This window comes from Xiphophorus maculatus, chromosome 2, assembly GCF_002775205.1.
Source record: "Xiphophorus maculatus strain JP 163 A chromosome 2, X_maculatus-5.0-male, whole genome shotgun sequence".
NCBI lineage: Eukaryota > Metazoa > Chordata > Actinopteri > Cyprinodontiformes > Poeciliidae > Xiphophorus > Xiphophorus maculatus.
The window spans coordinates 5,715,643-5,742,003 of NC_036444.1; the positions used below are offsets into that span (position 1 = coordinate 5,715,643).

Below are 26,361 nucleotides of genomic sequence, written 5' to 3' on the forward strand. Positions count from 1 at the left end.
AACTTCTTCACAAAGTCAAAATTTCTATTTTAAAAAACTGAGACTAAATCAGAATATGAAAAGTAGTGGAGTGTGTTACCTTATGGATGCTCAATGGGATCTGATGGCTGCTTCTAATAAAGTTCTAACATCAGTTTATAATATTAAGCAGGGATGCAAGTTATTGATTAATGAATTAATCTAAAGTTGGTTAATCTTATCGATCAACTAGCGATTAATTAATTTCTTTTGTGTCTAGATTTTCCCATCAATATACTGAATTTTTTTAAAAAAGCACAGCATTAAATTTTAACCTTATTTTGTCAGTGGTATTAAAGGCGACCTATTATGCTTCCTTGTAGCTGTGTGCTACACAAAATATATTCATTAATTTTTTTTGCACAAAATCATTCTTAAATAATGAGATTTTAGTCTGATCAGTTCTGCCTTTTTTGAGCTTTTAGGGCATCTTGTCACGCCCCCCTGCAAACAGATGTGCAAATATAAGGCCGTACGTCTTTGAAAAGCAGAAGTAGAGCCTCCTGCACAACCAACAACAATGCAGCGAGTGGTTTCTGGACAGTAAGTCAACAACAAAAACACTTGTCTTTTCCAGCAGCCATTGTACAGCGCATATAGCGGTAAAACTGGATGTTGTGAAAGCTCAGCTTGAGTTGCTAGGTAGGTTTTTGAAAGGTCTCATTTGCCAGACACCAAAAAACATAAATTTATTCCCAAAAACCAGCTCGGTGATTTTTTTAAGTGCTTGGGGTGTTTTTAGAAGCAGTGAAAGCCAAGTGGATGTACAAAAACATGCAAAATGTGAATTTTTCCTGAAAGGTCCCCTTTAATAAAGTTAATAAGAACTCAAAAAATGTTTTCCTCATTGTCATATTGTGGCATTTGTGTGTAGAATTTTGAGGAAAGAGATTAATTTCATGTAAGTTGGAGTAAAGCTGTAACAAAAGAAAATGTAGAGGTGCTGTGAATACCTTTTGGATGCACTGCATTTTTATCTTATAGAAAAACTCAATACTAGATTTAGATGGCTTGCAAAAACTACATTACCCTACTTTTAAAACGTTTTTCTAACACAAAAGGCTGCAGGAAAATGCCTGGAGTGGGGCTGAGGTCAAAAACATAAAGAGGAGCAACACAACAGCTGCGACACGTTTCTCCCAGACTATGTGCATGCTCTGCGCTCATCCATCAAGGGGAGTGTAGAGCAGTTGTATCATCTGGCACACACACAAGCATTTTTCACATGTTGCAATTAGGGTTATACATTAAATATTAAAATCATCTGTGACTAATAAATCTGACCAACCTCCCAGTAATGAGCAAACAAACACACAACTACAGTATGTGTGCCACCCACAAAGAGACTGAAGATCTCTTCAAAGATGGCTACTGTCTCTAAATCCACAAACATTACACACATTTTTAAGATACTCAATCTGTGGTATCAGCACAAATGAACATCAAACAGCACAGATGCTAATGTAGAGATTAGCAGAGATTAGTCTTCGATTGTAGGTGGTCTGGTATGCATATGGGTATTTCCCTTTCAGGTTGTGACTCTAAATGTGTTTTAATTTAATATGATGGGTTTAGACCAGCGCACCAAGGTGCACTATTGTTTCTCAATTCTAGTTTGAAACACTGAACATTTGTGGGATTTTAGCAATGAAACTGAAATAATGTGCATACAATGTTTTCTTAGAATCAAAAGGCACACGGCTTTTCATTCTTTTTGCACAGCAACGTTTTTTCAATAGATCAGCAATTTAAAGGTTCAAGGGCATCTATTATGTGAAATTTATTTTTCACACATTTTTGTTCATCTATTTGAGTTTTTACTGCTTCTAAGTAGGCAATAATGTTAATATTTTATGGTGTCTGGAAAATGAGCCATTTCAAAAACCTCTAGAATGTAATGTTGCACTGCCTCTAACCCAACAACCCCAGAAGTGTGTCACCCGTTACCTAGCAACCCCAGCAGAGCTCCAGCACCTTTGGTCAGCAGGTTTTACCGCTGTATGCACTGTACAATGGCTGCTGGAAAAGACAAATGTTTCTTTGTTGACATAGAGGAACGGACGTTTTTAGTGGCTTCAACGTAGCTCTTCCTACAGAGAAGTTCTTAACCTTTTGTTTTATGGAACATGTTTTTTGAATGCAACACATTTAAAGAAAAACCTTATAACTGTTCTGTTTTTAGCAATTTTCTGTCAAAATACATTTCATTTGCAGCAACCTTTTCTCAGAAAAAGATAAGTATAACGTTTTGTATCAAGGGGTTTTTTGGTGAGAGAATGCTAAATTGTACTCACTGGTTTAATATCTCTAGGTTTATATTTCTGTGATCTTTCAACATCTGTGTAGTTGGAGGAGAGTAAATGTGGTAATAGTATAATATTTTATACTATTACACTTGTAGTAGTTCTGATTACAAGTGAAGTACAAATAGTAAGTTAATTTCGGAGAATACCAGACAACTGTATCCCTTTAAAATACCTTGAAAGTTGAATCTTTCCATAAAAAGGAGTGACTTTGCATAATCGCTGTGACAGAATCCTCCTTCGTGAAGTTATTGCCAATTTATTTTCAGCATGGCAGTCTGTCTCTCTTAAAAGTGACACAATTTACGTAAACAGTGCAGTTTTTGACCTACGGTGGATTTACAGACAACAAATGGCTAAAGTACAATGACAGATTTGGGCGGAAATGTGAGGCTGCAAAATTTGTATCAACTCTTTTTGAGCACATATGCTTAGTCAAGTGGGTGTAAACAATTTACCACCAGCTTCCTTATTCCTCATTCATCTTTCCTCTTTTTCTTTCTCAGCCCACATGAATCCGGTCTCATCTTCCAAACTCTACCCACCCTGCCGACTCATGCCTTTTTACGGGTGCCGAGGCATTTACACAGTCGTCTCCTCCTATAAATAATGAATGGACTGCTCATTAATTGATAAAGACCTCTTGTGCCTGAGCATAGCTGGGGAGAAAACATACTTAATTACACTCATATTTCAGAATTGGTGAAAACTAATTTAAGGTTTGGTATTTATGAATAAAAGATGATGTGTAACGAACAGCGGGTGGAAGATGTAGGAACAAGGCCCTTAAATATTTAGTAAACAGCTCAAGCTCACTTAGTGGATTTTGCTTGGTGGCCAGGAAGGAGAGATCCTCTTTAGAAAGCACACTTCCTACACAGTTTAGCACTAAACCTCAGCTTAAACAGTAAAGCATTGTTTTGCAAAGAGTGAAAATAAAAAAACAATTTAGAGAGAAAGAGTCTGTTGCTTAATTTAGACTATTTGAGAGCAGGAGTGGTTCTCTCAGAGCGTGTTTATGATTAAAACAGAAGCCAGGAGAGAGCAGTTAGTCTAAGCCGAAGCGTGTTTGATCTGAGCAGCATGACCCCGGTGTCTGTCTGCCGTCACCCACCAGTGGCTCCTCAGCGTGTCTCTCTCATTAGTCCATCCACTCTCTGGAACCCACACAAACATAAAAAGAGCAGCTAAATGTTAATTTTATTCGTTTTTTCCTTAGTTCAGTGGGTGGGGCAATTAGGGGGTGTAATATGTGTCGGGTTTTTTCCGCTCTTCTCTTCCTTGTGGATTCAAATTGGAGTTAATTTTATGAAAATACAGCTCTGGAAAAAGATAAAAGACCACTTAAAATGATCTGTTTCTTTGATTTAACTTTTTATAGGTATATGTTTGAGTACAATGAACATTGTTCTTTTAATCTATAAACTACTGACATGTCTCTGAAATTCAAAGCAAAAATTTAGTACTTATTAGCAGAAAACAAAAATGGTCAAAATAACTAAAAAGAAGCAGTGCTTTCAGACCTCAAATAATGCAAAGACAACAAGTTCATGTTAATTTAGATACAACAATACTACTGTTTTAGTTCAGAAAGAGTTCAGAAATCAATGTTTAGTGGAATAACCAAGAAGTTTTCAACGGGGGTCAGTACAGTGGGCTCTTCATTTTTTCGAGATATTTATATAACTTATTATGTGCTGCATTAACAGACTTGTGAAAATTTACAATGTTTTTGGTTGTCCTTTAATATAGTCTGATAATATATAAGGACTTGACTCTTTGAACACAATCAAACTTGTGTTTTTTGTGGCACTACACTGCAAAAACACAAAATCTTACCAAGTCATTTGGACCAGTTTCTAGTGCAAATATCTTAATACACTTGAAATAAGACAAAGTAGCTTGTATAGTAAACATAGAGGCTTATTTTAAGTAAATAATTCCTTAATATTGATGAACATGTCTTGGAAATTTCAAGTAAAATTTTTTTATTTATTTGCAGAAAATGAGAAATGGTCAAAATGAAAGAAATGATGCAAATAATGCAAAGAAAACAAGTACATATTCATTTAGAAACAACAATATTAATGTTTTAACTCAGGAAGAGTTCAGGAATCAGCATTTGGTGGAATAACCAGGAGGTTTTCAATGGGGTTCAGTGCAGTGGGCTCAGTGAGCTGTATAAGTCACCAGCACCCCATCTGTCAAAGTGTTGAATTGGAAATAAGCAAAACACTCATAATTATGAAGAAATTTCAGAGAGAATGGAGAGTGGATAGGAAGAGAAGGCAGCAGGGTTTGGATTTGGTCAGAGGGAAAAAATTATTTAAGGGGGAAGGGTTGATGGCCTTGTCAGTCAAATACCACAATCTGCTGTCAAGTGGCGAGGCGAGCCAGTAAAAGCAAAGCAGGCACACACATGGACTCTCTAAGCTATGTAGGAGTGGCGGTAACATGTATGCAGATGGACAGGCTGTCACTCAGAGTTCCCCAAAGGGCTGGGACTGGGTAATTACCATCCATGTCATCCATGTTAGATTACATGTTGCTGTTGGCCGTAAGTATCCCCCAGAAACCGGCTTGACAGCTCCCTGCTAACCACACGCACAAATTATATAGACTGCTGATTTACCCTAAGCCGCAAATACATGTTAAATAAACTGTTGCTTAAAAAGAAAGAATAAATGAATACATTATATGTACCACAAAAGCAAACAAGGCCAGCAATTTTCTGTACCCTAATATTTAACTTGCGCCTAGGCCTGCAAATGATTAATCGGTTTAATCATGATTAATTGATTGCTGAAATAATCAACTAATTTAGTAATAGATTAAATTCAATCAGGAGTGTACAGTGTAATTTGATGAAATGACAACACAGAGCTATGCTTACGCAAAAACTGTACAAAAATATGTATGTTTTGCATTTAAGATAAAAAAAAAAAAAAATCGGCCTTCAAATATAATCTACCCCAAATTTCTCAAGTGGAAGATTTAACTTCACCTGGTTCAAATTCTGTAAAAAACAAAATCTCTGATTAAGCACTTTCCACTATTCAATTCACAATTGGTCGACGCAAAAATGACTTAATAAAATGAAGGAATTATTACTGCAATTTAGGCAATAAAATTTCCTTACTTAAAAAGGGAACTGAATCATTTATTTCCATCTTTTAATGTAATTTTAATATTGTATAAAAATGGCTCTAACATGCTTTATATACCTTTTTGGCTCATAAAAAATTATTATTTTTAACAAGATAGAAAAATGTGGCAACATTTTTTTATTTGATTAATTGATTAATCTTCCAAATAATTGATAGAATGATCTATTACTAAAATAATTATTGTTTGCAGCCATAGTTGCATCAACGGTTCGCACTTGGGGGGATATTTGCTTGGTGCCCAAATGGACCACAATCTTTGGGGAATGTTTTCAACACTTCATTAAATTAAGGCATTTCTTAAGTCCAACCCTACTGTCAAGAAATAACTAAGAAAGATGGTGATGAGTGTCTAACATGTGAGAATAGAGAACACACACTTTCCTAGTTAGAGGAAAAAAAGCCACTATTCTCCAGGAGCCCCAATTAAAAGCTCATCTTCTCTTCCAGCCCACTAAGCCCGTTTTGTAATTATGATAAATAGGTGGAGTTTCTGTGGGGTGCGGTCTCTGTTGCCAGCGCTGATTTGGAGCATTTGGACCTCTCCGTTTAAAATAACACGCCCTAAGTGGTTGATTTATCCCCAGCGTTGAGGACTCCAGCTGCGTTTATGACCCTACTGACCTGGACAACACAGGGCAGAAACACGAATCACATTTCAGCTGAAAAATATCTTATTTTCAGCACTCATACAATACAGTTTAAAGATTTTCTTCATCCTTATGCACAAAAAGTTGCACCTATCTCTGGTTTGTGCGACTCCACCATCCACTCCCTCCACCCTTGAATTAATTAATTGGAAAAGGGCTCTTAGAGAGCATGCAAATTTAATGAAGCTGCACAGAAGAGGGATTTGGGAGTTGTTTGGCAAATTACCTGCTTGTTAGCCCGGGGTCATTGATAGTTATTGCTCCAAATACAGCCAGAAGAAACACTGTTACTGCTCTCAGTATGGAGCTTAAAGACAAGAGCAATTGACCTTGACTGCTGCAAGTAGGTAATAATGGAAAAGATTAAGAAAACAACTGTAGCTACTTACTTTGGGGTGAATATGAGATGAAGGAAAAATCTGGGATGTGAGCAGCTTAATGTGATCGGAAGAAATACTTAAAGGGGCAGTGTTATGTAAAATCAACTTTTTTTATCTTTACATCAAGTTAAAATTTTATTCCCTCATCAAAAAATCTAGCTGGAGTGTTGCCTTGACTTTTTCATGCATGTTAGAGAAGTCCTTTAATCGCCATGGCAACCATTCAGCTGTGCAAAATGCCTGGCTGGACCTAGCCCCGCCTTCGAGGCGCAGCTCCTCCTCAAAGCTGCAGTTTAAAAGCTTTGGCCTCATAGAGCAGCCCTCGTCTATGACTACCCGACTCGGCTCTTTCAGACTAGCCTACAGTGATTAGCAAACACCTGGTGGAACTGTGACACTTTTCGGTGAAACGCCGGTAAAATGTTGTCAAAGGGTTCATAGATTACTTCCTGAAGGCGGCGTTTCAGAAAGAACAGGAGTTTTTAAAGAGACAGAGGCCCAATTTCAAGGCATTAAATTATGAAGTCAAATTTCTTTTAAGTCTTATTTGATATACACAGCATTTTTATAACAATGTAGTTATAAAATGTCACTCTGTGCATGGAAAATACATAATACTGCCCCTTTAAAAACAAAAAGAGAAACTCTGATACATGAAAACTCAAGGAAGCTTAATGCATTGACAAAGATTTCTCTGCCTGTCACAAAGCATCTGGGTCAGACTGGATGTTGGGAAGAATTAACTATATTTACTTAGAGTCAGCGAACGAGAGATGACTCCAAGCAAGCGGTCGTGTCTGGTTTTCATCAAAACCGAGCAGGGCTGATCACGGACAAATAATCCGACACCAGCATACAGTCCATCTGGGAAAGCTGGTTCATTATGCTACTTTTTTTTTATTTCAACCTTCTATTTAATCTCAGACTGATAAAATGACCATCAACCCAGCAGGTGGGACAGTGACCTTTTGGTAATGAGGATGTGGGATTCTGGTGATGTGGACAATATGTAGCATTATCGATTTTAGAAGTGGCGTATCCCGAACAGCTAAGTGTGTGCACACTGGGGTGTGGACATAATTACAGGGGTCACGGCCTTTCCTTTGGGAAATAACCCGATATAAATACAGAGGAAAACTTGAGACAGGGTCTCTATGCATTTTTATTGGCAAAATTTCACAATTTTACAGAATTAAATCCTTAGAACTCTTTGTTTTTAGCTTCAATGAACTTAAATAATAATTTATTGGATGGTGGTACTTATGTAAGAGGGATAGGTGTAAAAATACCCACTCCTTTGAACATAAAAATATACTTTAAAGTTGTTTTTCTTTTGCTTGCTTTTGTCTTCAAATTATTTTCTTTGTTTTTAAGTTTATTATTTTATTACACTAAGTTCGATAAAGTAAAACTCAAACAATTGTGCAATTATGACTATAAATGTTTACTTACAAGCTTTTAATACCTAATCTGCATCATGAATGTGAAGAGATGGATGGATGGATGGATGGATGGATGGATGGATGGATGGATGGATGGATGGATGGATGGATGGATGGATGGATGGATGGATAACAGTTAATTACAACACTTACAAAACAGGACTAGAAATAAATTCTGAAAAAAAATGTAAAAAAAATAATTTCTAGACTTGGAAAATACTTTGAATTTCAGTAATTTGCGAATGCAAGAGTGTATAATCAAGTGATACAAATAACTGATTTGTAGGTAAAGAAATAGTAAATAAGTTAATAAATTTAAATCTAAAATATTTTTAAAAATTGGACATTAAAATATTCAGATTTTTGTTTTATCTTCCACATTTCTTCCTCACTGGTCTGTATCCATGACAAATATTTTGTTATCTTCAGCCAATTATTTCTTTCTTGGCTTAACATTTTCAGTAAACCTTCATGCGCCCTGCGGCCAGAGGCCTTTGAGGAGCTTTAATCAGGATGAAAGGTCATTAAGCAGTGGCTTTATGATAAAACAGAGTCGACTGGTTGACTTGAATACAAACAAATCAATGGAGCAGACTAATAACTGGGTAAATTAGGAGCCCTGGGAAAGATAGGTCAGGTCTCATGACAAACGTAGAAAAATGTCTGATATTTTGTCAGACTCAATTTGTGGATTCACAGAACATTTATTCAACTTTATTATGCAAATTAATTGACAAACTTGTTAACACTAACATCAATTTCAGTAAACCTTTTTTGGTTAGAGGTGTCCTATTATGTCTTTTTGAACAGGTTAGCTTAAATGTATGGGCTATAAAAGACTTGATCATTACATTTTCTGCACAAAATCATTAACAGATTGTTATTTCTGTTTTTTCCTTTCAGAAGGATTGTTATTTTAGGGCTTCTTATCACTTTAAATCCAAATAAGCTACAGTTGGCCACGCCCCCAAACTCCATGTTTACACTCAGATGTGAAAATGGCTGCAACAGATGTGCAATTATACAACCTTACAACCAACAAGAATACATTAAACGTTGAAAAGCTCATACAGCTTTAAAACCAGCTAACCAAACATGCTGGAACTCAGCTTAGGTTGCTAGGTAACGGAACTAGGCTTCCCTCGAGTTGCTAACGGCGCAGTCTCTGCTGATTTGTGACATTACATTTGGAAGGTTTCTTAAACCTTTTCCAGACACCAAAAAACATAAACTTATTGGCAAAAACCAGCTGGGTGGGTGTTTTAGTGCTTAGGTTGTTTTCAGAAGCAGTAGAAACCCAAATGGAAGTACAAAAATGAGCAAGATATGAGTTTTGCATAATAGATTCCCATCTGCAACTCAGTGTGAGAAAATTGGCAGCCATTTTTTATCAAAATCCACAAAGTTAGGTTAGCAAAATTAAGCAGTAAAAATTACCAGGAACAGTTGACTTTATAGAGTGTTGGTTACAAATACTTCAAGTTTACTCCAAAAATACACCATTCATTTGAAGAAATAGCCACTATCTGTCAGCCTCCCCCGCCACCAGATCCAGCCAACTTCCAGGTTGACAGTTTATCGTTTTCCATTCAGAATGTCAGACATAATACCTCAAGTCTGGTGACGGGATTAAAAAACCTTTGATTTAAGGTATCATGTCCTGCCACCACATACACAGTCAATGACGGTGAGCATGGAGTGGATATTCAACATCCTATGCATGCCACAGAAATCCAACAAACAGAAGCTGTTTGCACAAACATGCTTTGGCTTGTTTCAGTGTCTGCCTCAGCTGTGACAGTAGTGTAAAACACTTTCCAGAAAGAGTCCAACATTGTTTCAGTGAGGTTTCCGTAGAGCAATAACTTTTGGATGTATGTGTGCTCGCCACCTTCCTCCATCTCTTCTTCTTCTCATCTGTTCTCCAAGGCCTGGCCTTCTCTTTTGGTGGCAATTTACAGCCATCCAGAAAATTAATTCTTTTGGATGCCCACATCACTGCACTCTATCACTCAGCTGCAAGTGATATGTTACCAGGGACAATCCCACAATATCAGCCATAAAACTGCTCACAGGGCCCATATTAATGCAGTGGTGGACCGGTTCCAGCCTTCTGAAGGACAGAGCATGTCTGCATCTTCAATTTAAGCACATCTTGGCTCGCTTGCAGAAAACACTTTTTGTATCAATCAAGGCATGATAAAACTGATGACTTTTAGTATTATGTGCAGGAAAGTGAAAAGAGATTTTGCAAACACTTTTACCAAATCAGATGTAAACTGTAGATAACCGTGTTTTCATCTAGGTTTTTTTTTTTATGTGCATGTTGAAGGATCGCATAAAAGAAGGTTGATGGAAATGGCAAAATCTGAAAAAACTTCCTAAAAAAATGTTTGTTACATTCACTTGGATTTTCTGAAAAGGTTTTAATGCATGAAAGGGGAAATGGAAATACAATTGCTGAATAAGTTCTGATTAAGGATACACCGATCCACTATTTTCACTTTTGATACCGATGCAGATATCTGAGGTTTAGCAATGGTTGACACCAATCCAAATTGACTTAAAATGTATCTTGTTTTTCAGAACACAGACATAAATGTACTGAATTACAAATCTATTTGTTAACTCTGCACCAGTAGAGCTCACTTAAATACACAAAGAGCTTCACAAGTTTATCAAATACAACTTTAGTTTGTTCAGCCAGTGCAGTTAGGAGTATAACAGCCAATGCAAAATAAACAAAATAAATCAAAATTCTTATCATGATGAGACGTTTTTCACCATAAATGAAAAACAATACAATAAAATTTACACACCTAATGGCAACAGGACTAATTAGCATTTTCTTTTTTGGGACATTTCTTAAAATTCACTCAAAACTTGTGTTGCAATTGGATAGAAACCAGGCTTATAACTGACAGAGTAACAATTCTCTCACCAAAGTAGAGAGAACTGTGTTTCCATTACAAATGTTTGCAAAACTTTGTCGATATTCAGCTAATGTTAAGAAACACAATTAAAATCAAATGTGAATCGGTTTGTTCACATATGTCATTTAAAAAACATGCTGCGCCATCATCCTCCTACGACTTCCTGTCGTCTTCTTTGTCTTTTCCGCCAGTAGTAACATCCAGTTGTTGATCTTCTGACTCGTCTGATGCAAAAAAAGTGTTTCCATTGCAGTTTTGCAAAATAAACCAATTTGTATATGGCTAAAAAACCACTAGCGTAAAAATGTTTTATTGAGTATTTTTGAGAAGCATTTCCAGTCAGCTGGAGTGCAAAGGACTGACTTTAATAAGGTCAACTGCAGGGACTCTGATTGCCATACAGTTGTCCAGCTGTCATCAGCAGTTCTGCGGTTTTCACATGCATCCACACACAAGTCCTCAGACAAAAACACAACCCGCGCAAGCCGACACACAAGCTTGACAGTAAAAGTGTGAGTTGGCAGATGGAAAAAGCCAGTAAATCCATTTATTGTGGCAGATATCGTCTAAATGGCAGCTTTAATTTAGCAGAGCTGTCGTGTTGAATTGTTCTCCGTCGGTCGCTCTATAAAATTCTCAGTCTGAAAATTAGCTGAAACATTCCAGGAATTTAGCCAAGCAGTTTTTGAGTGTTGTAAAGAGAGTTCAGTAAAGATTTGTAAGTTGGGTGGCGGTTCTCATCAATCCATGACATGTTAAGCTGCATGGACACAGAATAATGAGGTCAGAGCCCAGACGCTTAACCCAAACGTGTATTATAAATATGAACATTCCACTTTTACACTTACATAATTTTTTCAGTTTTCTGAAAAAATTATTAGTTTTGCATTCCACAATTCTGTAATTTAAGGGAAAATTACAGAATTGAATGAGTGCTAGTTTTGATACAATAAAAGTACACTGTAAAACATTTACAGGTGGTTTAACTTGAAAATGAAAGTCCACCTGCTGCCTTGAAAATGCAATTTAAGTCAACAAGAAAATTGTTTTGGTTTCAACTCAGAAATTAAAGTTGATTTAACAAGAGACAAGTTGTCTAAACATTGTTTTTTAATTTCATTAATCTTGAATTGTGAGTTTTTACTTAATGCTGCAATTTAAACCACATAATTACAATATGCAAGAAAAAAAACTGCCCTCACTGAGTTAAAGAGCCACATTTCTCTTTTATTGTGAGTGAATCACAATATCAAGTTAAAATAAATACTTATTTTACTTTAGAATAATGTAAATTCTTGTTTCAAACTGCAGGAACAAAATTTCTGATCTGATAATGAATTTTATTAAACATCCCAATGAATTCAGCTCAGAAACATTTAGTGTGAACAGGACATTATCCTCAAGCTTTGCTAACTGAGAATTGCATTAAAATGAACATTTGCCTTAATAAAACACAAGAGTCAGATCAATGTAACGCACTTCCATCTCAGGAGACAAAAACATGCCGCTAAGCAGTCTGGGAAATAGTTTCCTCCCCTGTCTGTCTCTTCTTTCAGTTTTTTAAGTGCTAACCTAAAAACTAGTTTATTCAACTCTTGGAGGTTTGACTAAATTAATAAAAAGTTAACACAACTTACTGCTGTAAGTTTATCTTTCACAAACTCACATTTAGGTTCAAAATCTAAAACTGGATAAATTTATTTGACTTAAAGAGTAGAAGATAGTAGACACAACTAAAAGCGGCTCAAATGTTTTACAGTGTTGAGACTTGGATGAAGGTTGACACTAAAGCTGCACATAGATCCAAAATTAACAGAAATATTTGGATCAAAGCACATTAGGTCTGACCAACATCTAAATCCTGTTGGGAACCTGCGACAAGGATTGCAACAAGTTCGCATAGCTTAGCCGACGCAGAGAGTGAGAAAAAAGTGGTTCTGAGTTGTTCTGGTTTTTCTGCATTATTTTTCCTTTGCCGTGGCTCTAAATTAACTAAACTAATAATACCTACATCTCCAGATTTCATTTAGTTAACGGAGTTGTTCGACTACGGCAGTGCAGCTATGGACAACATATAAAAGAATCATCTTTCTGCCCTCCAGCATCGTGCGCATGCGCAAAATTTCCGGCTGTAAACACTAAGATGCGGGGGGGCCTTAGGAGGAAAAGCAAACTTTAATGCAGCTGATGAGCCGCTCTCAGCCTTTCTGGTTTAGCACGGAGCCTAAAGTCATTAACAAATAAGTTTATAACTTCCATGTCTGGAGCAGCAGTTGTAAAGTTACCAGCAAAACCACCCATCTGCACCGCTTTCTTTCTGTTTTATTCTTTTCTTTGTGTGAATCTGACAGCAGACTTACAGGAAATTGACGCAGCCGGTGCCCGGCGGTGGGGCAATCCAGACGAAACTGAAACTGGTGGAGGGCTGATGGCTGACATGAGAGGCCACAACACTGCAGACGAACTGGGTTCCAGCAAACTGCCGATCTGGTATCACACCTGGATCACAACAGAGAAGAAGAAGAGAGATTAATGGAAAGAGCAACAAGGAGATTCATAGGAGATGAAGTTAACCGACTGTACAAACTAAGCAGACCCCGTGTATGAAATTTAAACACTTTGATAATATTTGGTTAGTTTTAAATACCCAATAAGCCCAGTTTTTTGTATTTACTTTCCTTTTCCACCCATCAGTGATGATATTCTACTGTTATTTTTTACCTCACAAGTTTGTTTTTCATCTTTTTAAATTATTTTTACATTTACCGTCTCTTCTCTTTGCTTCTCCCCTCCATCTCTCCCTCTTTTTTCCTCAAAATGCATCTTTACACTTTCCAGTGAGGCGTCGCTCTGTAGCGCCGCTCTTATTAAAGCGCGTTCTGGTTACTATAACTGCATAGTTGGAAAGACATTATGTCACAGAATTTTTCCTTTTTATGGCAACAGGCAAAGCCAGGACACCAGCAAACGCATCAATCAATCTTCAGACATCCTGAACGGCTGAATAATTTACCGTCCCTAAATGAGACACCAAAGCTGTGCAGCAGCAGTCACAAAAACAACTCAAGTATGTATTTCTCAAACTGAAAAGCTTTTTTTTAATTCAAATAGCCAGCGTACTTTGGTGCTGTGCAAACATAAGCTTATCTAGCAGTTTAGGGTTTCTGATGTAGAACGAAACAGTATTCTGAAAGAACATCCCTAAGTCTTGAACTTTTTCACATTTTCATCATATTTCAACTACAAACATCGGTGCAGGTTATTAGGATCCCATGTGATACACAAACAAAGCAGAGCCTTTAAGTATACAGAAAAAAACATTTTTTTAAAAACATTTCTTTAAATAAAATCCTCAAAAGTGTGACATGTTGCTGTGGGGCAATGCTCTGCAGGGAAACATTTCATTGCAATTGTAGCCACACGTCTTTTTGTGAATGTTGCTAACAGCCTTGCACAACCGGATATTTTAAACTGTTCTTTTTAGCAGCAAAGTTCAAGTTCAGTCAGGTTGGACGTTGGAACAGGCATTTTGATTTGCAATATTCCCTTAGACTAGTATTTCTTCATCAATATTAAAGAATTATTGACTTAAAACAATCTTCTATATTGTACTGAAAAGTTTTTATTTTTTTCTTATTTCAATACTAAGATATTTTCACTAGAAACTAGACAAAGTACTTGGTAAGATTTTGTGTTTTTGCAGTGTGCAACTAAAGATGTTACTCTGCAGTATAGCACAATTATTTACTACTTTGTTTTATTCGCATAAAACCCTATAAGACCAAATCAAATTTAAGGGGTTTAACATGATAAGTGCAAAGGGTGTCAATTATTTTGCAAGGCTTTTGTACGCTGAAAGCTGCACAACCTTCTTGTCTTCTTAATAAATTCTAGCTTCACTGAAAATGTAATCAGCTGTGATTAATAACACCGAAGCTTTAATATCCTTAGAATCAATGTGCAGATCAATATGCACTGATGGTGTGAGTGTGTGTGTCTGAAAGCAAATTTTCTGAAACAGAAATATTTACACCCCCTTTTGGCAGGAATAAAACTGACCTCTCAGTTGAGCATTTATAAACACTCCTAATGTTAGCAGTGTGTTAGTGTGTGAATGTGCTTGTTAATTCCATTGCTTTAAATTTTTGCTCGTGTTTGTGTGCCATGACACAAACAGACCTAGTTATCATTGCTGTTGGCAAACAAACATGCTTGTACATTGCAAACCATGTATTAATTAGGATTTATATTGAATTTTTATGTTTGGAGTTTTTTTTTAATAATGTGGGGAAAAAAATAATTAATTTTCAACTGCAAGTCAAAATGAAAAATTAGCGACACAATAACATTTACAACCTTTTCACAGGACATGTGTACATGCAGTGTGTGGTCCTAATGTGTCAGATTTATGAGGTAGAGAGCAAAAGCTGCCTTTAACCATGCTAACGAGGTGCTGGAGTGTAATGACAGAATGAGATGTAATCACCCACTAATAGTGCGGCTGTTCTCCATTCACCTTGCCTTCAACCATTAACCCTCTCGGCTTAATGGTTGCAATTTATCGTACGCATAACCCAACACATAAACATTCGAACAAGGGTTAAAGGAACTTTATTAGAGTGAAGTCAGCCTTGGAAGCTGAACTGGAAGTGGTGGATTTTCCACATATGCCACACAGACGATCCAAGACTTAATAAATTAATTATACAGAAACGCAGGTCAAAACCTACCATGTGAGATACTTGCATTATCTGACTGAAGCATCCCTAAAAGAGAAGTTTTAAATTTAAGGTGTTTTACAACATTGGAGTGTACTGAACTGCAAAAAACAAACAAATCTTAACAGGTATTTTTGGCTAGTTTCTACTGCTTATGTCTCGGTACAATTGAAATAAAACTGACTTGCATGTAATTTTTCAGCAATAGCTGCATTTTCATTGACCGTATGACTGCATAAATTGGAATTGGAAAAATAAATTTGCTTGACAGAAACACGCCATTTTCTCTAAAACTCACGTTTTTTGATTAAATGTTTTTGCTAAACATTTTTTAGCTTTATCACAATTAGTGTATTTCACAAAATTGCAATGGAAACCCTTTTTTTGGACAACATGAGTCACGAGATCAAAAACCGGATAGGACTACTGATGGAAAAGACACAGAAAACAACAGGAAGTAGGGGTGCACCGATTGCAGTTTTCTGGCTGATCGCCGATTACCAATCTTTTAAAAAGCTTAACTTGCGGATTCCGATTTTAGCCGATAGCAATTTCTTTGGTCTGAAATGTTGCTCAATATAGCAAGAAAGTTGAGTTGACAACAGTGAGGCAACTGTTGTTAATTGTAAACGTACAGATCTAACTTGGTGGGCCAGTCTGCCAATCAAACCTTTCTCACCGGAGAGATAAAGAGCACAGTGATTGATAGTTAGACCTTTGCCAAGCAAGATAAGATTGGTGGATAAGATCAGCTTCACATGTAAAAATCTGCCGATCACAGCTCTCCCAAAATTAAGGAAATCGGCACCAAGAAATCAGCCGGCCAATAAATTGGTGCACCCCTAACAGGAAGTGGAAGAGAATTATGGCACGGCATGTTTTTTAATGAATATCACATGAACAAACTTATTCATTTTGATTGTGGGGTTTTTCTTCATTAGCGGAATATCAACAAAGTTTTGCACACATTAATGGAAACTGCTAATGTTTTGTCATTTTCAAATGGCCAATTTGTAATACAGATCAGAAAACGTAAGTACACTGTAAAAACCCCAAATCTTACTAAATATTTTTGGTGTAGTTTCTTGTGCAAATGTCTTAGTTTTATCTTGTTTCAAGGTAAACTTGGAGAATTTTCAACAAGAAACAAGAGCTAAGTTTAAGTCATTAATTCCTTAATATTGATGAAGAAGAACTACTACATCCACTGGCAAATTATGTGCAATAATTTGTGATAAGTTTGTGATATGTTTGTGGAACAAGTAATTTTTCATCAATATTAAGGATTATTGACTTAAAACTAGCTCCTATATTTTGCTTAAAGTTTACTTGTCAGTTACTTTTGTCTTATTTCAAGTCAACTAAGATAGTTGCACTAGAAACTAGACCAAAATTACTTGGAAAGATTTTAATTTTGCAGTATATTGAGTGATTAAAAAGCACCAATGTGGCTGTTGAGTCAAAAAAAGGAAATGGAAATTATACTTTTGAAAAAATTATGAAAATGCAAAAAGAAAAACATAAAACAGAGAGCAAAATGCACATTTCAGAAGAAGTAAGCTAAAGGTCTGGTTTCGGGGAAGCAGGGAGCGGTTAGGCAGAGGTGAAGATGAAAAGGCAGCCTGATGCACTTCAGGACACAGCAGCACTGGGACTTGACTCTGCTCATCGAATTTCTATTCCCACATGAAAAATATACCAAGGCATAAAAATGCAAATAACAGTCCCTCTCTCCTTTCATGTCTGAGAGCGGAGAGTTAGAAGAAGAGCAGGAAGAAATCCCCATTATTCAGCGTGATCCAAATCCCAACCGTCCAGAGGAGCAACAAGGTTTAGTGAACTTGGACTGGAGAAAAACCTCCAACATTCCTGGTGCTTTCCAGAGAATAAGCAGAGAAATGCATAAGCTGTTTGGCAACTGTAAAATAAAATCTGTTGCAAAGCCCTCTCCACGCATATAAGCACCTGGGTTGCATCAGCTGAAAACATTTCTCACTCCTTGTTCAAGTTTTCTTAGAATTTAACATTCTCAGCAGCTGAGATGCTTTTTTTTAAACTTCCTCTTGATTTATGGTTTGTCAATGTTCTGTCAACTTGGTCAAAATCTATTAGTGATTTAATCAAACAAAAGAAAACTAGATGTATTTTTGCTTTGAAAGCAGTTCCAGATGACAAGCAAACATTAAAATCACATGAATTTGATTGATTTTGTTGATACACAAAGATAGTCAAAGGCAAAAAAACTGGAGAATCCTTGATCTTATTAAGCAGATTTTACAGCCGTTGTTCGCAGCCCACCAACATCTTATGACTCAGGAAAAGTTTGTTTTTGAGTTTAAAGAAAAGCATAAAAAAACGAAATACTTCAAACATCTGAATGTGTTTTCTGTGCAGAGCATGTTGTTCTGAACAGAAATCCTAATTTGACGCAGTGTTTTCCATATAAAGTACTGCATGTGCAGTGGGAAGAAATCAGATCCAAAATCCAGTTCTTCCACTTTCACACAAAGGCTAAAGTAGTTCTTCAATAGATCCACAGCCACTTTTGCAAATTGTTCTGCGAACCCAATAATCTGTAGGTTAAACATCTTCCTCTGACTTTTCATTCTCATCAAAAAAGTTGCAACTTCTTCAGGCTAACCAGCTGCTGTGCCAGTTACTCAGCACAGCTAGGTAACCAAAGAGTGAGTGAGTTGCTAGGTAACCAAAGAGTGAGTGAGTTAGTTGATTCCACCAACCTTTTAGCTAGCTGTGAGAGGTTGAGTGGCTAAAGCCTTTCTTCTGTCTTCATCCCCCAGAATGCCGTGCGGTTCTGAATCAGAGTTCAGTAAAATTATTGGATATTCTATCAGACGTATTATGTATTGATATTGAGGACATGTCTATCGCAATATACAGTACAGACCAAAAGCTTGGACACAACTGTGTGTCCAAACTTTTGGTCTGTACTCAGTTCAGACCAAAAGTTTGGACACACCTTCTCATTGAATTCAATGAGAAAGTGTGTCCAAACTTTTGGTCTGTACTGTATATTATGGATTTATTGTCCAGACCTAGTAGAAGTCTATTTTTCAGAAATTTCTGGGTAGTGTGGACTTTGAAGTTTTCTCTGCCGTTATTAAAAAACAGATTTTTTGTTCCTGAAAATGTAAATTTTCAGAAAGCAAGAACTAATCAGTATCCTGGATACCAAAACATTGAACAAAGACACTTAGGTTGCAACCTACTCTGAGGGAAAGGAAATAGTCTGCTTTTACTTAATCAGATTAGACATTTGTAGCTTGAATCGTGTGTCCAACCGTCCCTTAATGAATTGTTCACAGTAAAGGCTGGTGCTGTAGAGCATCTAGCGTCAGTCAAATACGCAAATGCAAATACAAACACGCTCACACATGTAAACACATGCAAATCTTTCACATGCAGATTGGACACTTATGAGCTGTCAGCAGTGATTAATGACAGGGGAAGATGACCTGCTAACTCCCACAATATAACTCGACCGAGCTTGTTTTATTAATATGAACCCCCAGCACCCACACACACACACACACGCCTGCTCACAAACAAACTCAGTCAAAAACACAGGAAATGGGTGTGTTAGCATATTAAATGTCTAACAGTGGATGTAGGAGCATCATTCTGACATGAATCTTTGAAGCCAATTACGTGAATGTTTTTTTAAGTTCCCATAAAAGTGGAGGAGGAAATTGACTGCCCTTTGTTCATGTATATTCAGTCTGGCTATTTATCCATAAAAACTAGGTTTTTTTTGGTCTGTTATTTTTATGCATAACTAAAAATGTTAAGAACTGATGTCAAAGCAAGTCATTTTTATTAGTGGTGGATGTTTTAATGCAAACGTCACAAAGTTGTGTAGTAAAAAAAAAAAAAACAACACTGCAAAAACACAATCTTACCAAATATTTTTTACTGTAGTTTCTGGTGCAAATATCTCAGTACAAATGAAATAAGACTCTAACTTTTTAGAAAGATATGGGAGCTTGTTTTTAAGTAAATAATTTGTTAATATTGATAAAAAAGTGCCAGTTCAATTGGCATATTATTTCACTTATGGGTAAAATGTCTTATTATACAAACAAAAAAAACTGTCAGTGGAAAAAGTAGTTTTCCACTATCAATATTAAATTAAATTAAGCTCCTATTCTTGCTGAAAAGTTACTTGCAAGATCGCTTTTTCTTATTTCAAATATTCTAAGATATCTGCATTGGAAGCTAAACTAAAAATACTTTGTAAATTTTTGTGATATTCCTGCGAAACAGAAAATGAAGCCTTAAAATGTGTGCTTTTTTAAAAAATATCAACATTTTACTTGCAGTCTAATAGACTTTGAGGAGAAAAGCTCTAAAACAAGTCAAATACATGGAGCGAGAGATCTCCTCGGTGCAGCAGATGGGCACTTGGTGGCTCAACCTGGCAGCAGCTGATCACTGTAGGACCAGCATGCTCTAACTGGCAATACAGCGAACATTTCTGCTTTATGGTGTGAGGATTCAAAGGGCAACTTATTTAAACTTATGAGCACAGTTACCAAATCCATGCACACCATTTGACATCTGGTGAGCAGCAAATAGCTGCTTTATTTTCCTCTGAATCCATAAAATGTCCTTTAACTTTGTCTGGCTTGAGGGGCAATGGGAAGCCACCAGTCTGAGAGAGCCATCTGTGTTTGGCTGGACTATATCAATGCCTGCTAAATGGTTTTTAAAATGCTTTCAAGATCATTGTGAAATATATCTTTATTAACAGAGCTCTGTGTGACAGGAAAGCACATGATAAAATCAATGTATGCTTCGAGAGACAAGAAGAGTCTGGTTGTTTGTTCCTTCCTTTAAACTAAAAGTAAATTAGTGAACTTATCTGGCTTTACTTTACAGAATTAATTGAAAATGTTATACAAGCTTAATGAAATTGCAACATTCCTGCAGAATAACACTGATAATACTGTAAACACAAGGCCTGATATGCTAAAACAAACACAGAAAGGAGAACAATCAGAACGACACTACCATGGCAGATTGCTTGGAGCGAAGGCCCACAATGCAGTGTAATCTAGTTACTTATATTGGATTCAACAGAGAAAAGTGTAGATTATTTTTTTAAAAAATGAGGGTCATAAAAATCCACTGCAAAAACACAAAATCTTACCAAGTAATTTTGGTCTAGTTTCTAGTCAAATATCTTACTTCACTTGAATTAAGACAAAACTAACTTCCAAGTAACTGTTAAGCAAGATTTAAGAGCTTGTTCCACGTAATTAATTCCTTAATATTGATTAAACTGTACTGACTGCACAGGCAGATTATTTCCCTTATAACAAGACATTTTCCCCATGTGATAAGTGAAATAATCTGTCAGTGGAACTAGAACTTTATCATCAACTTAAGAAATTATTGACTTAAAACAAGCTTTTACATCTTGTTTAGAAATTACTTGTAAGTTAGTTTTTAGCCTTATTTCAAGTATTCTAAGATATCTGCACTGGAAACTAGACCAAAAATACTTGGTAAGATTTTGTTTTTTGCAGTGCTACATCACCTTGCCTCATATGCAAATATTTTGGTTCACTTGAAATAAGATAAAACTAACTTAGAAGTAACTTTTCAACAAAATATAGGAGCTTGTTTTAAGTAAATAATTCCTTAATGTTGCTGAAAACCTGTTCTACCAACAGATTATTTTACTTATAACATGGGAAACATTTCTTGTTATATGTGAAATAATCTGCCAGTGGAACTAGAACTTTACCATCAATATTAAGGAGTTATTGATGTAAAACAAGTCAATATTTTGCTTAAAAGTTACTTATAAGTTAGTTTTGTCTTATTTCAAGTGTGCTAAGATATTTGGAGTAGAAACTAAACTAAAATACTTGGTAAGAATGTGCATTTTTGCATTGTAAAATGGTAGAGAATCCTCTTTCCTCCAGGATGTTGAGTTTATGCTGTGTATGTTGTCTCACACCGGCAGATAATAGCCGAATAACCAGATCCATTCCATAATTTTCCAGTTTAGACCTAAAAAGTACAACACCCTAAATAATTTGGAACACAAGAAGCCTAATATAGGATCATATCCCATGCAGCAATTCTTAATACCTGTCATAAACTAACTGGACCATTAACATGTGGTATTAAAAGCCAGTGAATATATGGGAATCTGTCAAGGCGAGAATAATGGCTCTGTCAACATGTTTCAAGAGAAGGCCACACAAAGGAGACATAAATGATACATCACAACAGTACTGACAGCCTGAGCAGGGACCCCCATACGCTTTGTGCTTGCTGAATGTTCCCATGCAACGTGTGTTGCTGCGCGCCTCACATTGCGTCGCATTCACTCCTTCCTTCCAGCGCCGTCTGCAGCTGGTCAGCCGGACAACTGCGGGGGCTCGCAGAGCATGACAACCCCGCTCTGAGCCGCCATTGGCCAAAAAAGGGGATCCATCTCAGGAATTGCCAATCACGCTACCATGGAGACGGGTTGGAAACTTTGCGTTGATGGCAGGGGTCTGGCAACGAGCTGCCAGGAGGAAGCTGTGTGTTAATATGGGTGGCAAAAGATGCCAGTGGTCCGAGAGAAGTGGAGTGAGAAACTATGTGGGAAAATGAAAGGATGTTTGCCACATGAATGGATTAAAGAACTGGCATTAAAGGATCGTGTAATGTTTAATGGATGGTGCTTTAAATTCAAGTCCATTGGCACTTTGGAGAATTTCTATTAAACTGAGGGACATTTGAGATGGTATTACCCCAGAGTTTAAAAATAATCAGTTGCCCGTTACTGTTAACCAATCTTCAAAATGAAAGACAACAAAACAAGCCATTCGAGGAAGGAATATGTGTTTTGATCTTCATAAGTCATTAAAGTGATACAAGTGAAAAGAAAAAATGGCAATAAACCAGAGGTCTGCCAACTTTACAAACCAAAGAGCCGTTTTTGCCCCAAGTCCTGCTAAATAAAACTAGTTTAGACCCACAAATGCTACTTAACCTTTCGCAAAGGGACAACTTGAAACTTTTTAATGCATATTTACTATTGACCCTGTACAACTACGTCACTTAATCATTCATAGCACCATGATAAAGTGAGGGACAGGTCTTGAACAGAGCAACTGAAGTTATTTCCCCAAGTTGTTTTTGCTAGTTTATTCTACTTGTTAGCATCGAGCTCATTTGTCTGTGAACGTAACACAACCAGTTGGGGCTCATAGATGACAGTATTTATAAAAGTTGGAAACCGCTAGCTTAGAAACCGACCCGCACCTCCTCCCTCCTGACGTGTTGATCAAATTACCGACTTTGCCTGAATTCACACCACATGATTTAAGTCACTATATCATAAACAGCGTTTCCGCTTAAACCGGAGGAGCCTTAAAAACGTACAAAAGACGAGATGCTAACCAGTTTTTTTTTTTATACATGCTAGGCTACATGACGGTGCGACATTGTCTCCATGGTTACCAGTGGTTAGACGCCTACCTTCTCCTTAATGCAATAATTAAAATCTTTCTAGTCATATTTACTCATAACATAAATGAACGTTAATCTTCTTACCTTGTAAAAAGTGTTCGCTACAAATCCGCAGGTACACCGAGGGCTGCCGGTCATTATGATTGACGGCTGATATCCATCACCGCCGTAACTTTCCTCATTAAAAGTTCTAAAATAAAATGACAAATTTGGTTTGCATCCTTGTCTGTTTGTGCAGCTGACTGCGCAGCACCCGGTGACCATTTTGACTGCGAAATCAACTAAATAAAAGCGATAGTAGGCTACCTGATGCGCAGGTTGTTTTGACGTCCGTCATGGCGGAGCGGGCTGAGTTTCGAAGACAGTGACGTCACGTGGAAAGGGTCATATTGGAAACGTGGTCATTTTAGAAGAACCACCATTTTATTTATTTATTTATTTTTGTTGTTTTTTTTGTGTTTGTTTTAAAAGCTAAGACAAAATTGTTTACAATACGAATATTGATACATTGTCTTTTGATATTTATAGAAAATAATTTAAACAAAAAAAGCACTTAGTTTTCAATGTAATGACTAGACAAACAGAAATATTAGTCATACTAAGGCCATTCTGTTGTGAAAATAGATGCAGCATTTACAGGTTTGCAAAAGCAAAATGCTAAAATCTGTATTTCTTATATAAATTTTTTTAAACATTTTATTGGTTCGGCACTTTGTTAGCCAAATTATTAAGAGCCATTTTGGAAACTCCAAAGAACCACTTGCAGCTCTGGAGCCACAGGTTGAAGACTTCCTTCTGCAAACCTCACACCAAACAAAATCCAGGAAATCATCTAAATTATAGGGGGTGAATAAAATGCAGCGCAGTCCTACATAAAACAGCAAAAATGATATGCATAAAGGTGACAGAAAACTTGCTCAAGAGTTTTCCTGTTCAAGATAAATTTCTATCTAATTTTTGTGTGCTTCAGTTACTAATGTTGCCATGGGCAACTGCCCATATGGTCCATATCAAAAACTGCATCTGTGCCAAAGCACACCTTTTAGATTTAAACCACATTTTTGAAAGGAATGCCAGGAGAAAATTGTTTTCATACTGCAAAAACACAAAATCTTACCATGTATTTCTGTTTAGTTTCTGGTGCAAATATCTAGTAACTTTACAGCAAGATATGGGAGCTTGTTTTAAGTCAATAATTCCTTAATATTGGTTTAAAAATATGAGTTCCACTGGCAGATCATTTCACTTAAAAAAAGTGAAATAATGTGACAGTAGAACTAGGACTTTTTACATAAATATTAAGGAATTATTGACTTTAAACAAGCTCATATATCTTGCTGAAAAGTTAATCGTAAGTAAGTTTTGTCTTAATTCAAGTGTGCTAAGATATTTGCACTAGAAACTAAGTAAGAATTTGTGTTTTTACAGTGCATATCTACCATCAGATAGATAGATAGATAGATAGATAGATAGATAGATAGATGATAGATAGATAGATAGATGATAGATAGATAGATAGATAGATAGATAGATAGATAGATAGATAGATAGATAGATAGATAGATAGATAGATAGATAGATAGATAGATAGATAGATAGATAGATAGATAGATAGATAGATAGATAGATAGATAGATAGATAGATAGATAGATAGATAGATAGATAGATAGTTACATTGATGTAATATTTATGCAACCATTGACAGTAGTTTTTTTCAGATGAAACTAAGATAAAAAAAATTTTTTGGCAACAATCACTCCAGATGGTTCTTGTGCAGAAAAATGATGAATACATTGGAAAACATTTCACATGCATAGACAAACTCAAAATTTGAATTTTCATGCTGTTTTGAAGAAACAGATGCATCCATCCATCCTCTTACACCCTTGACCCTAGAGGGGTCGGGAGGTGCTGGTCTATCTCCAGCTAACGTTCCGGGGGAGAGGCGGGGTCACCCTGGACAGGTCGCCAGTCTGTCGCAGGGCAACACAGAGACATACAGGACAAACAACTATACACACCATACTCACACCTAGAGAGAATTTAGAGAGACCAATTAACCTGACAGTCATGTTTTTGGACTGTGGGAGGAAGCCGGAGTACCCGGAGATAACCCATGCATGCACAGGGAGAACATGCCAACTCCGTGCAGAAAGACCCGGGCCGGGAATTGAACCCAGGAGCCGGGACCTTCTTGCTGCAAGGCAACAGTGCTATCAACTGCGCCACTGTGCAGCCCATTCAGATGTCAATATGCATAAAAGTGAAAGATGTTTATATTCATCCTAAGTTTGATTATAAGTGACTTAAACCAGCACATAACGTATCGTAAAAAAAAAACAAGAAATCCTCAACTGAAATTTTAATTGTGCTTTTAGGCTTTCATAAAACTAGAATTAGGCAAGAGATCAAGCAGAACGTTTATTATATAAATGCTGAAGGTGAAGCATTGCTGAAAGGCATGATTGCAGAAACATTTCTAAAACTGCTGAGTGAGGCCCGGGAGAAGGGCCCACTGGCCAGCTTCGTGCCCGAAGACAAGCTGACGAAATTGGGCGGCAAAGTCAAAAAACAAATCTTTCCCATCCCTGACATCCTCCAGTTCTTCTTGAGCAAGAGTTTCTTTCTCTTGTTCTCCATCCATACATCAATCCGAGAGCGAGGCCCGTGAGCAGCTGCGTCCTGTGGGTGTGTGTCATTGTGGCTTGGCAGGCGCGCAGCCACAGCTTTACCGGCAGGCGCCTTGGCTAATTTGATTTTTAATTCAACAGGACTCCTCAGCTAATAGTTTGAGTTTCAGATTAATTAATCTGATATGACTTGTGCTAATTTCTTCCACCCACTACCCTGCTCTCCACCCATCGATGCAGCAAACAAACAAACTGCGTATGAAAGACAGAGACCTGAGGCGACAGGTGAGGAGTCAGTGGAAAGCCCTGGGAAAGCGTCGTACAATGGCTGTGAAGGATGTGTACACCCATTGTGCGCGTTTCTGAATGTGTTTATGACAAGGGTTGGAGTTGCGCCTGGTCTGACCGAGAGGCGCTGGGAGGCAGCGGAATAATCACGGCGACAGACCGGCTCTCATAAGGAGGGAAAAACAAGGAGAAGGTCAGAAACTTTCCTCTGCCAGAATATGGGTCAGAGTGGATCTGGGTGAGTTTTGAGAAACTCTCCACTGCAAATAAAACATGAAAAGATGATAGTTTAAATTCAGAGAGGGATTTATTTAAACTGTTTTTGTTTATTTGATCATTTTTA

General features: G+C 36.9%; 1 protein-coding gene across 6 annotated transcripts in view; it reads right to left on the minus strand.

The window, feature by feature from the left end:
* The window catches only part of reln (reelin), a 157,163-nt gene that overhangs the window by 88,444 nt on the left and 42,358 nt on the right, over positions 1 to 26,361 (minus strand). For all 6 annotated transcript variants that reach the window (XM_023348573.1, XM_023348567.1, XM_023348559.1 and 3 more), the window contains exon 3: positions 13,251 to 13,389. In XM_023348573.1, coding sequence (XP_023204341.1) covers positions 13,251 to 13,389 — 139 coding nt within the window. The remainder of the gene's footprint in view (positions 1 to 13,250; positions 13,390 to 26,361) is intronic.